Consider the following 13723-nt stretch of genomic DNA (forward strand, 5'->3'; position numbering starts at 1 on the left):
TGTTCTAAGTGCATTGCATGTATTAAACTTATACAATGTTCACAAAATCCCTATAGATAAACATTTTTGTTATTTCCTTTTGCATATGAAGACACTGAAATTTGGAGATATTAACTAAGCTCAAGGTCACATAGCTAATAGGTAAAAAAAGGATTCAAATCCTGGATGTCTGGTTCTAAAATACAATATACTATACAATATTATCTAGATAGGTCTGAAATTTGGAATGAAGGATGTGGGGAGATAGGACCAATCTTTATAGAAACTTAGGAGAATGCCACAGAGAATGACATGAGAGACAGACGTTCTACAGTCATAGGTCACCCAACACTTTCACAGAGAGTTCCAAACTCCCTGGAAGGAATTGTGAAAGGGACAGGGATTAACAACTGCTCTGAAACCACTGGAGAGAATGGCCCAAGAAATCAAGGGACTCAATCGTCTTACGAGTTGGATGTTAAAAATCAGAGATTTGGGATAAATTCCTCGAAAAAGAAAGCAAGCCTTGCCTTGAACCTCCAAGCCATGGACCTTGGAAAGTACCTCTGAGCCCCTAATTCCACTGATTATTCCTTTAGCTTAAGAGACACTTCACCTCCCTTCACATCCTTTCCCTCTTCCATACCATTTTAACTCTAGCAACCTTACCCCCAATCTCACCAAAACAAACAACAAACATAAAAACCAAACAAACCCTGAAAATGAAAACTGCTTACAGGTCATTTGTATAGAAAAGCCTTTTATTGACAAAGTTTAGGAGAGAATCTATAATTTAATAATTTAATATTAGATAAACACTTTTTTAAAGGAAGAGAAAGGAAGAAAGCATAGAAGGAAAGATGGAGATGGGAAAAAAGAAGCAAAGAAAGAAAAGAGAGAGATGGATTGAAGAGAAACAAGAAAGAAGAAGGAAACACCCTCAACCATTTCTTGATAGTTCCACCTCTTGCCCTGATTCTGGGCCTTACCTCCTTCCCTCTCTCTACTGTTCTGAAATAAGAACCAATTCTACTGATTTCCTTAAAAAGAACAATTCAGTTTTCTCTTATCTTCATATACAGACCCACTTATGCACAACCAAATTCAAGTTGCTTAGTTCAACAAAAAGTTCTTAATGCTTATATGATACACTCTCATTTGAAGGCAATTGTTGCTATAAATAAATAGCAGCCCCTTACAATTTCATAGGAATTACACATTTAAAAATAAATTCAGTCACTAAATCCAGCATAATTTGTATACAGTAAAACAAGGATGCTTTATGCTTCCAAATTACACAGAATACACTCCTCTATTCATTTGGTTTCAACATTTCTCAAATTCGACTCTGGTATGTGTTTGAGCTTTATCTTATACTTTATTTTTTTTCTTTATCTTATACTTTAATTAAATCCTTTATCAACTCACATCAAACCAATTAACACAATAGTAGGGGACCAAAAATGGGAACCAGGACAGCAACCTGAATTCCCAAAAAAGTCCACAAAGGGCTCAAACACTTTTTCACATTAAATTTTGCCTATGGCACGCTGCAGTCCATGAGGTTGCAGAGTCTGACATGACTGGGCAACTGAACATAACAATCCCTCGTTAGGTCAATTACAATCATCACTTATTTTAACTTTGATATGCTAAATAGAGAAGTGACCTAGGAAATAAGAATATATACAGAAAAATACAACACAGCACCTTTATCCCTATATTTGTATTGATACTTGCAAGAGGAAGAGGATAAATGTGGAATGGGTCGCAAGTAGGAAATGAGGGAGGGAAGAGAAGGAAATAACAAATTTTAATATTTGTTCTAAGCCTGGTCTTGTCCAGTTAAGCTATAATTGGAGGCACCACCAACTTTAGGGACGTGGTCTCAATAATTCCAGCAGATGGCAGTGCAGTGCTGCATAACAGGTATTATAGTTATTTCAAAATAAAAACCACCAAAAAAACCTTCTTGAACCTCTGGACCCCTTAAGAAGAAAAAAACATACAAAGTATTCCTTTTTAGGGTTGAGAAGTAATTATTAAAGTATAACCCCATGCTCTGAACATCTTTTTAATTTGTGAAGTGAACGTGAAAGTGTTAGTCACTCAGTCCTGTCAGACTCTTTGTGACCCCATGGACTGTAGCCTGCCAGGCTCCTCTGTCCATCCGATTCTCCAAGCAATACTGGAGTAGGTAGCCATTCCCTTCTCCAGGGGATCTTCCTGAACCCAGGGATTGAACCTGGGTCTCCCGCATTGCAGGCAGATTCTTTACTATCTGAGCCACCAGGAAGGTTTTAATTTGTAGACAGCAAATGCAACCCCAAATCCCAGCAGTCCCCAAAGTTCCAGACACCTCTGTGGATCCCCTCATCAAGGTTTTTATTACTGTCAGCTTATGCATGGTTTTGCATTGGCCTCAGGAATTGGCTTCCCTTGTGGCTCAGCTGGTAAAGAATCCCCCTGCAATTCAGGAGACCTGGGTTTGATCCCTGAGAGAGAAAAGGCTACCCACTCCAGTATTCTGGCCTGGAGAATTCCAGGTCACAAAGAGTAGGACACGACTGAGCTACTTTCACTTCTAGGAATCAACTAGAGCCCCAGGTAGCTGCATAAAGCAGCTTCCCCACATCCTTTCCCCTTACTCCCCAGCTTCTTCCCCTGAAAACAGAACAGGCTGTTTCCAACCCACTCAGTTCCATACCAGAGTTCCTCAGAATCATCTCAAAATTTGGCCCTTCATGAATTCTTCCTCTCCTAACCTCCAGCGTGTGCAGTGCCCTTAGCCCCAGGTCAGCATTGAAAACCTCTTGTGATCATTCTCACCTGTGTTCGTTTCAATTTACCGATTAGTCAGTACACCTGAGACCACTGGACAGGGCAGTACGTGTGTTTTGAATTCCCCGCTATATATAACATGGTGCCTGATTCCAAGGAGGCGCTTAATAAATAGTTGTGGTTGATTAACTCCTCTCACCAACTCTTTAAAGAGTTTGTCAGCATGCCATCTGATTTTCAGTCACACCCGGTGAGTTAGAAGCCAGCCATTAGAGCAGGTTGACTCTAGCGGGGAACTTCTGCTACTGGCTGAATCCTGGTGCAAGGTTTTCGTGTCAAGTAAAAGCAGCTTGTTTGGTCCCTGTAACTGAAACCCCAGCTTTTCACACTTGAGGCACATGTGCTCCACTTTTTCCCAACTTTCTAGGGTTTCCTTGCATGGGCAGTGCTCCATGCCTGGGCCTGGCCCTGGGCCTAATTTAAGCACAACACAGTTATTTAATTAAACTAGTCTCAGTTCAACATTGGAGAAGGCAATGGCACCCCACTCTGGTACTCTTGCCTGGAGAATCCCATGGACAGAGGAACCCGGTGGGCTGCCATCTATGGGGTCACACAGAGTCGGAAATGACTGAAGCGACTTCGCAGCAGCAGCAGTTCAACATAGTCGTATCATTTTTACATTCAGGCCTCAATCTAAGTTTTATTTAGTGTATTTCTACCAGCTCTTCTCTTTGCCACTTTTATTCCCTTTCCCAAACCTGCCCCATGATACTCAATGCTCTGGAAGTCCTGCTTCTTATATAGGACACTTCTCATCAGGTGTCCTATTTCGGCCCACTGAATTGGGAACATCCAACATATCCTACCTTGGGGCTTCCCTGGTGGCTCTGATGGTAAAGAATTTTGCTGCAGTGTGGGAGATCCAGGTTTGATCCCTGGGTCAGGAAGATACCCTGGAGAAGGGAATGGCAACCCACTCCAGTATTTTTGCCTGGAGAATCCCACAGACAGAGAAGCCTGGTAGGCTACAGTCCATGGGGTTGCAAAGAGTAGGACACCACTGAGCTACTAACACTCGCACTGTCAACATATCCTGTGCATTCTGAGTGCGAAACTTCAAGCAAACCTGACCTTCTTTAGCCCCACCCTTGCTGCATTATAATTCTCTTTAGTAGCTGCTTCCTTTGTTCTTTTTTGTTTGTCCATTGGTTGTTTTTACTCATTCATTCACCAAGTATTTACTGAGTGACTATGGATTAGGCACTGGACTCCGGCAAGTCAGTCAGTATGATCTCTAACCCCAGAAAGCTTGTGATTTTGTAGAGGTGACATTTAAAAATAAACACACAAATGAATATGGAATTATAATTAAAATATGTTCTCTGGTGGGAAAGAGCAGGGTGCTATGAGAACGTGTCGTGTGGGTGGTGATAGTGTGATAGGCAATTTGTGTGCCTGTGTGCTCAGTCGTGTCCAACACTTTTGGGACCCCATGGACTGTAGACCACTAGGCTCCTTTGCCCATGGGATTCTCCAGGCAAGAATACTGGAGTGGGTTGCCATTTCCTACTCTAGGGACTCTTCAGGCACTGTGATTGAACCCACGTCTCTTGTGTCTCCTGCAGTGGCAGGCAAATTCTTTACCACTGCATCACCTGGGAAGCCCATTAAGTAATTTAGATGGAGGCAACAGTTCAGGGTAGTGAAGTGACATTTATATTGAAGCCCAAAGGGTGAGAAGTGAGTATCTTGAGGGATGACATATGCAAAACGACTTTGGAAACAGAACAGGGCACTGCAGTGTGGTGAGAACAGTGTAGCCCAACAGGAGGTTTGGAAGTGAAGCAGAAGCTCACCACGCAGGACATCATGGGCCATATTCCAGTGTGTAACGTCAGTGATTCTGAAACAGGCTTGCCCTGGGACTTCCCTGGCAGTCTAGTGGTTAAGATACCATGCTTCTAAGGCAGGGGAGGGGTGTATTCGACCCCTGGTTGGGGAACAAAGATACTACATGCCATGTGGTGTGGCCAAAAAATTAAAGAAAAAAAAAAAGGCTTTCCCCCTCCCTGTTTGACCTTTAGAAACTTTTGAGTCAGATGTCCAAATTCTCCCCCCTCGGTGTTCCCACCTGATACACATTCAGACTCTGCTTAGGTCCCTGTTGAAAAAACAGGGACTGAGAATATGTCTTCACTTTTCCTAGGGTCGGGACCACCAACCCATCCATCATTTCAAGTGCCAGGAGGAAAAGACCTAACCTGCCATCACAGGAGTAACGGTTTTATGGGAAAACTTTAAAGGGGCTGCACTTTAAAATGCTAATTTTAATGCCTTTTAATGTCAATGCATTTTCAATGCATTACTTTGCCAACAAAGGTCCAACTAATCAAAGCGATGGTTTTTCTAGTAGTCAGTTATGGATGTGAGAGTTGGACTATTAAGGAAGCTGAGCACCAAAGAATTGATGCTTTTGAACTGTGATGCTGGAGAAGACTTGTGAGAGTCCCTTGGACTGCAAGGAGATCCAACCAGTCCATCCTAAAGGAAATCAGTCCTGAATATTCATTGGAAGGACTGATGCTGAAGCTGAAACTCCAATACTTTGGCCACCTGGTGCGAAGAACTGACTCATTGGAAAAGACCCCGATGCTGGGAAAGATTGAAGGTGGGAGGAGAAGGGGACAACAGAAGAAAATATGTTTGGATGGCATCACCGACTTGATGGCCATGAGTTAGAGCAAGCTCTGGGAGTTGGTGATTGCTGGCATGCTACAGTCCATTGGGTCACACAGAGTCGGAAACAACTGAGTGACTGAACTGAATTGAACTGAATGTCAATGCAAATCTTCAGTGGAACATACACTAACTCCTCAAAAATAGGGAATTCCCTGGCAGTCCAGTAGTTAGGACTCCATGCTTTACAAGTGCCTGGCTTCAATCCCTGGTTGTGGAACCTTCAAGCCTCACCATGTGGCCAAAAAACATTTTTAAGGAAAGTATAAAAGTGTTTGTATTTAATTTTAGACCAATCTTAGAGCCTGGATCCCTCAGAGAGGCCTCTGACACTTAAATAATTAACAGTAATGAGTGAGTGAGTGAGTGAAGTCGCTCAGTCATGTCCAACTCTTTGCGACCCTGTGGACTGCAGCCCACCAGGCTCCTCCGTCCATGGGATTCTCCAGGCAAGATTACTGGAGTGGGTTGCCATTTCCTTCTCCATGGGATCTTCCTGACCCAGGTCTCCCACATTGCAGGCAGACGCAAGTTAAAAGTGATCACTCTTTTCCAGAATTGAAGCACTTTTCACTTATTTGACACTTCCTTAAGCTTGGTGGTGCTAGTGGTAAAGAACCGCCTGCCAATGCAGGAGATGTAGGAGATTCAGATTCCGTCCCTGGGTAGTGAAGATCCCCTGGAGGAGGGCATGGCTACCCACTCCAGTACTCTTGCCTGGAGGATCCCATGGACAGAGGAGCCTGACGGGCTACAGCCCATAGTGTTGCTAAGAGTCAGACATGACTGCAGAGACTTAGCATATAGGACACAAGCTTCAGGTAGCTAGATCACATGGGGGCTAGGAAAGGAAGAGTTTTAGCCTGCAATTCAGACACCTGAAGGAAGTCCACAGCAAGGGGTCCCCATCAGCCTTGTAGGTAATGATGTGGCCCTTTAATATGTGACACTGACCACCCATACCCTCGACTAGCATGAATAAATTGTTCTTGCCAAATTTAGTTATTCCTTGACAACTGAAGGAAGACATGTCCTGTCAACATCTCAAATGGCTTCATCAGGAGTGGAGGCAAAGACGTAAAGAACTGTAGATGCTGGGACAATGGGTACTTCAAGTACATTGTACTTTTCTTTCTGGCTTTGTCTATGTTTGGAAAGTTTCATTATTAGTAAAATGATCTAAATGTTTCCTTTTATGTCATTATTTATTATTTTCCTCACTTCTCCCACCAAATGTTTCTCTGTGCTAATGGGACAAAACCCCAGTTATCTCTTACTGGGAGCTGCTCTGGCAACAGGTTAAAAAAGACTCACAGCTTTGAAGTATAAGAAGAGAAACTCGGGTATTTATCTTGAATTCACACTATTTCACATCAATGAGCAGTTTCTGCGTTAGATCTATTTGGCCCAGAAAGGTGAGTGCCAAATAGATATCACCATCTTCATCATCACGGGGCAATGGGGTTTCAGAAGGAACACACTGCCTGGCTGAGTAAGCATGACTTTGGTTATGCACAGCGTGCTCCCCAACCTTTTCCATGTGCCCCCACACGCAAACGCTCCCAAAGAGGAGTCTGGATCAACAGACAGCAAATTAAACCACTAAGCCTGAAGTAGTGGTCTTAATAGAACCAGGCTCTTAGGAAGTCTTGGAAATTTCCAGTCCAGGGTCTTCTCATCTATACTCATTGGAAGACTGAAGCATAATCTAAAGGATTTTATCTGCCCAAGGAAGGGCTTATTTCCAAATGGTGCAGTGACTACTGAGTCAGAAGTCATGGGACCTGATGCCTCAGTTTCCATGTTCATGAAAGGGTGAAAAGATAGGTTATTATGGGGATTAAGTAAGACATTGCATAGGAAGCGCTTAACACGGCAGCTAACACACTGAAGTACTCAATAAACGGTTTTGGCTTTTGTAAATTATTTGATTACTTACAACATCTTTATATGCCAGTGACATCTTGGCTTGACCCCAGATAGACCCACTCATAATCCAATTCAAACCCCTCGTGCAGGGGAAAAATGTTTTCCAAACATGACTATAAACTCATTTTATTATGCTTTTGAAATAAGAAAATATTATCATAAATATGTGATCTATTAGTGAAGTCACAATCTGAAAAAAAAAAAAGTCAAATGGTACAGTGTATCTGCAGAAGTTACATATTTCTTTTGCTTTTTTTAACTCAATTTCAAAGTAGAACTTGCAGTGATATAAAGAAATATTTAAGATGTAAAATCATCCCACCACAATTTTGTTCTTGATTCCACAAAACAAACACATCATTCTCATGAATCTCTCCATTTTAAAATAAACAGTATAGGCACATGGAACGTGACAGTAAAATTTTGTATAGATGACAATGGTAACCTCTAAAATCTACATTTTCCTTACTGGTTTTATAAAAATGCTGCTCCAAAAAGAAAAATAAAATACAAATGTATGCCTGTATAAAATCAGAATATCCCAAATATTTTATACAAATTTTTAAAAGCTCTGATCTCTATGCTCATTTTTCATGAATATTTATAATACTTTAGAGAAATTACATTGCAGAACAAGATAAACATAATATTATTGTGACCATCATAGGAAAAAACATGTATAAGAATATTTATAACTCTTCATATTTCAAACAATCTTTAGGTTTGAAGATTTAAGAAATAACATTTAATATAAAGTGTTATTCCAAACACATACAACTTCATTTTAACTTTGACTGTTTACAGATATTTTCCAAACATTGCTTTTAAATGGCAAATGACAAAGAAAGTGGTTTCACAACTAAATCTTCAAACTAAGTATAAAAATAACAGGAAACATTCAAATTTCTCTTTGGAAAACATTTATGAGATACCAGCTTTCTGCTATCAAATCAAGTCAGCATTTCATTCTGAAAGCACTGTATTAATATGTAATTTTTAAAATAATCCAGTTATAGGCAAAGACTCATGCTGAATATACTTAGTCAACCTGGGTGCCCCTCATGGCTGTGTTTTTGCTTTCAGTACCTGTGTCCAGGCATTTGTGAGACCTCTCTGGAGACAGTGGATTGAATGACCTTCAGGGTCAAAATATTTCCTTGAGGTTCAAGACTTAATTTTTTTTTTTTGGCCATGGGGCTCAGCACGTGGGATCTTAGTTCCCCAACCAGGCATCAAACCTGAGGCCCCTGAATTGGAAGTGTGGAGTCTTAACCACTGCACCTCCAGGGAAGTCCCCAGATTTAAATTTTTTAATTAATTAAAATCTCCTTTCAAATGTATAACTTGCCCCTATTTACAAGTGCAGCATGATTTGGATTCAGGATTATAGTTCAGAGGACTTAAAATGGTTAGGGACAGGCTGGGGGTCTGACCTCTCTCTTATCTCCCCATGCCCTCCCCACTTCAATCTGAAGACCCAAACCATACGGAGATAGGGTACTGGGAAATGAGAGAACTCTTCTAATCCAGTGACTTAAGGTGTGTGAAAGAGTTCTATGAACTATAAAACAACACACCACTAGCCTTCTTAACTTTGTCCTTCCTCTCTCCTGACCAAAGCTATAATTCGTGAGAGGGCCATAGTGCTGAGGTTAACTCCCAAAGCCTTCTCATTCAGCTGAGAAGGATCACCAAGTTGCTAATGGTTATCTATAAAGAGATGAGGAGCAGTGGACGCTGGAACAATAATTGACACAGGGAGAAAGGAATCTCACTTTCAGAACATCTCTAGAATAATATTTTTCAGGCAAAACTCTCACCCTGTTTTGGATAATGATGAAGTTAAATGTCTGATCTGAAATGAAAACTCTCACCAGAGACCTGCTGATTCAAGAATTCAATTCCTGCCCAGCTGGAATGCTGCCAACATTTTCCCATTCCTAACAGGAAAGTCTACGGTTAAAATAAGTGCTTTATTTCTGAAGAAAAAAAGGGAAATGTTAGTGTCAACATTTCTGGTAAGATTTAGGAATCACCCATGTGACTTTGTGTGTTCTATCAATTTAAAGTATCATATGTGATAGCAACAGAGGCGAGCACCTGGCCGGAGGAAATGAGCTTTCAGTGGTGGTGGAGGGTGAGGATGCTAAGCCTTCTTCCTAGTGGAGCTTCTCATTAGGATATGAAACAGAATGCTTAAGCAATAGATTCTTCAAACAGCAGTGATTAAAATGGGATGCCCCCTTTTCCAAACAGCATAAAGAAACCACATGTCAATGCTTCTGGCTTACCTTCTAACTGAAGAAGGAAGGTGGAGGGACAGAGAGTTTGAAACAAAGCTGTTCCAGTGTTATCTGCTTTAGTCATTCATTGAAATTTCTCCTGTTTTCAGGAAATTATGTCAGTTGTGTCCTAACATTCTCCTTGGTGTGATGCTCTTTGAGTTCAATTGTGAATCCCAAATAGGGAAACTCTCAGCCAGTCCAGTTTGCTTTGTTATTTGCTATTTTCCACCCCGCTACAAACATATTAATAAAACAATAAATTTCCTTGGAAGGCAATGCTTCTGCCAAAATAAAGTCCTTCAGAAACATATACAATCCGGTGTCCCACCTCTCTCAGCCCTGAAGATTCCTAGGCTCAAGGCCACTGGTCATGTGGGGCTGGAACCAAGCATTGCTAGAGCCACAGATTCCCCATCTCTCTGATCTAATTCTCTTGCTACAGAATAAGCCACCGAGCCATTGGTCCATAGCTGCAGCTTGGGATCTGATTCTTTGGCAAGGAACCGCAGCTGGGTTCTTTTCATCTTCTTTACAACTCTAGCAAAGCCAAGCAACAAAGAACTAAATATCATTGAGAATCCACAGAGAAGGAATGCTGCAGTGTAGCTGCCAGTCGTATCTACGAGCCAGCCTGTAACAAGCAACAGCAAAATGATATTGTTGAGGTGAAAATTTGACTATTTACTCCCTCAAGTCTAATAATTTGTGAGGATAATAACAATAGATTGCTAGCACCACCACTATCATTTTGACACAAAAAATAGATCTAAAAGCATTTTGCAACAACTGAAAAATGCATTCTATTTTCTAGAGAACTTCTAAAACAGATTGTTGTTATTATGTAAAGTGTTTGGAAGTACCACATTCTATACTAAGAATAATATTATTCTTAATACACAATAAATATTAGTTATTATTAATTCCATGAAATATGGTAGAAAAGATAAAAACATCATTCAAATTACAGAGCTTAGGATGATCTCTACCTAGAGTGTGAAGAGAATATAATTGTACAGAACCCTAGTAGTCATGTTCCCAACACTCATATACTGTCTATCTTGAGTAACTGAACACGCTCCTAGATAAAGCAGAATCCAAATTTCCTATTAGATCCAGACATTTTACCCTATCCAGTTTGAAAATCAGATCGTTGGGCCATGTTAAAGTTTCAAATGCAGATTTCAGGAAGCGTAATTCTGTAATCACAGTTTTTTAAAATTTACCTGTTGTTGCAACAAATTAACCACAATATCGACTCCCGCTCTAAATTTTGAGGAGAACCAGAGTATATGATATGCAAAATGTAAGTCCCAATAATCAGGGACTCAATGGGGTAAAATTAGACATTGGCAGGAAATTATTTTGTAATTAAAAAGGTTTTTAAAGTTCCTCCAAACTTTACTTATGTGCCAAGAAAATCCACCACAGAAGTATATGACTTCTGCTCTCGTCTACTTCAACAATTAGTCAAAAATGGCAGGCAAAAATTATTAGAAGCCCCATAAAGTTTCCTACAATCCAAAGTGAAAATGAAGGTTGCTCAGTCATGTCCAACTCTTGTGACCCCATGGACTATACAGTCCATGGAATTCTCCAGGCCAGAATAATGGAGTGGGTAACCTTCCCTTCTCCAGGGCATCTTCCCAACCCAGGGACTAAACCCAGGTCTCCCACATTGCAGGCGCATTCTTTACCAGCTGAGCCACAAAGGAAGCCCAAGAATACTGGAGTGGATAGCCTATCCCTTCTCCAGTGGATCTTCCTGACCCAGGAATTGAACCGGGGTCTCCTGCATTGCACGTGGATTCTTTACCAACTGAGCTATGAGGGAAGCCTACAATCCAAACTGTTACTCTCAAATATTTTAGTTATGTGATTTACTTGTACATTTCTTTAGCAGCAAACAAGAGACTGAGTAAAGAACTGTCATCTTAAAAGTCACTAAATAAGAGAAGTATTACAACAGGAACTCACACACTAATCCTCTAATACCTAGCAATGAGTATAATGTCTGATATGCCAAATGCTGGAGAAGACTCTTGTGAGTCCCTTGGACTGCAAGGAGATCCAATCAGTCAATCCTAAAGGAAATCAGTCCTGAATATTCATTGGAAGGACTGATGCTGGAGCTGAAACTCCAATACTTTAGCCACCTGATGCACCGACTCATTGGAAAAGACCCTGATGCTGGGAAAGATTGAAGGCAGGAGGAGAAGGGGATGACAGACAACAGATGGTTGGATGGCATTACTGACGCAATGGACATGAGTTTGAGTAAACTCCAGGAGTTGGTGATGGACAGGGAAGCCTGGCATGCTGCAGTCCATGGGGTCACAAAGAGTTGGACACGACTGAGCAACTGAACTGAACTGATGCCAAATGAAGGCCATGGTTTGACAAAAGGATCCAGGAATCCTCATTTATGTTCCATGACTGTTTAACAGAATCACAGCGTTCCTAAAGGTTGGTAAATACAAAAACTGTCTATGGAGGGAGGATGTGAGAACATATTGGGGGTATTTTCTAAAACTGAAGCACTAAACATATCCTTCTATATCATGGAGTTTAAACTGACCAGGAATTTTATCCGTAGCCATCAAGCAGTCACAATTTTCCCTGGTTTGACACTTTAGCAATTGCTGGGTTTGGAAATAACTTGAACTGTTGTCTATTTACAACAGTTGCTAAGGCAGAAATCCTGCCTTCTTCAAAATATCCCCTTCTTTCCTTCTAGGCAAATGTTTACTTCATTTCTCTTTTGCCTGTCTTCAGAGACCTTCTTCACTCTCAGTTTTAATCTAGGCAGGTAATAATCTGGACCAATCATTCTCATTCTTTAGTGTACGGGAGCATCACAAGAAAACTGCCTGAGAATGTAGGTTCCTGGAACTCACCCCCAAAGATCCAAATCACGGGTGGAGGGTCATGGAATCTGCAGTCTCACAAGGGTCCCAGGGGATTCTGTTGCAGTGATCTTAAGACCTCATTCTGAGAGACGCTGGTCTAGACTACACACCCCAAGAAGACGGAATGGGTTCTTACCTGTTTGCTGCTACACCAACAGCACCAGACACAGTGCTGATGTACCAGCAATAAACATCTGATGAATTACTTGTTTAAGGCATGCAATACGTATTTCTTGAATTATTTAATACACTCAATGAATATTTGTGGAATTACTTAATCATGTTTTTAATGTCTGTTATCATTTTACAAAACATTCTAGATGCTTTATCTTGAGTCCCAAACCTGTGTATCCAAATCTGGCCTCCCTCTAATGCTCGGATTTCATCCTTAAATACCTTATTGGGTATTTCAGATATCTGAGTATGTCTAAACATTACATTTATTATTTTCTGGCAAAGCTACTCTCTTCAGCTTCCTTATTTCTTTCAAGTGTGCCATCATCTCCTGATATATTGGAGTTGTTTCCCTCCTTCATATCCCCACGTGCTAAAATCAGCTGATTCCACCCCCCCAACATTTCCTCCTTTGACCCCAGAGTTCATTCTCATTTCTGCTACAGAAGCCATAGTTCAGGCCTTTATCAGACGGCTCCTGAACTATCAGAAAGAAATTCTGCTTCTCCACTAAAGTACTAGATCATCTTTCTAAAACACATCCTTTGCACAAAAGCTGTAATACTTTAGAGACCCATATTCTCTGACATATATAGGGCCCCACCTCCTTTAGTGGGCACTGGAGACACTCCACTATGACACCTGTACATTAATATTTCAGCTCACCACCTACCTCATCATTCTACCTCTATGGCCGCCAACCTTCCCTCTGAATGTGCCCAACTTATATTTAAATCTGAACAGCTGTTTCATTCCATTGCTCCCATCATTTGTGTGGAACAGAATCAAGATCCTAATTTGGGACTTTTTTTCCCCAAGTACACTAAGGTCCTCCATTAGTTGGAAGAAGATTATAGAACAAGGATGTAGGTGAGACCATGGTATTTTGGTGGCTCGGCCATTCCTTTCTCTTTCATTCTTCCCAACTTA

General features: G+C 41.0%; 1 protein-coding gene across 3 annotated transcripts in view; it reads right to left on the bottom strand.

The window, feature by feature from the left end:
* Nucleotides 1-7538: 7538 nt before the first annotated feature.
* SLC16A12 (solute carrier family 16 member 12) overlaps nt 7539-13723 on the bottom strand; it is a 103503-nt gene continuing 97318 nt past the window's right edge. For all 3 annotated transcript variants that reach the window (XM_024985891.2, XM_010819766.4, XM_024985894.2), the window contains one exon: nt 7539-10344. In XM_024985891.2, the coding sequence (XP_024841659.1) occupies nt 10082-10344 (263 nt within the window). In that variant the 3' untranslated portion in view covers nt 7539-10081. The remainder of the gene's footprint in view (nt 10345-13723) is intronic.

Source organism: Bos taurus, chromosome 26 (assembly GCF_002263795.3).
Source record: "Bos taurus isolate L1 Dominette 01449 registration number 42190680 breed Hereford chromosome 26, ARS-UCD2.0, whole genome shotgun sequence".
NCBI lineage: Eukaryota > Metazoa > Chordata > Mammalia > Artiodactyla > Bovidae > Bos > Bos taurus.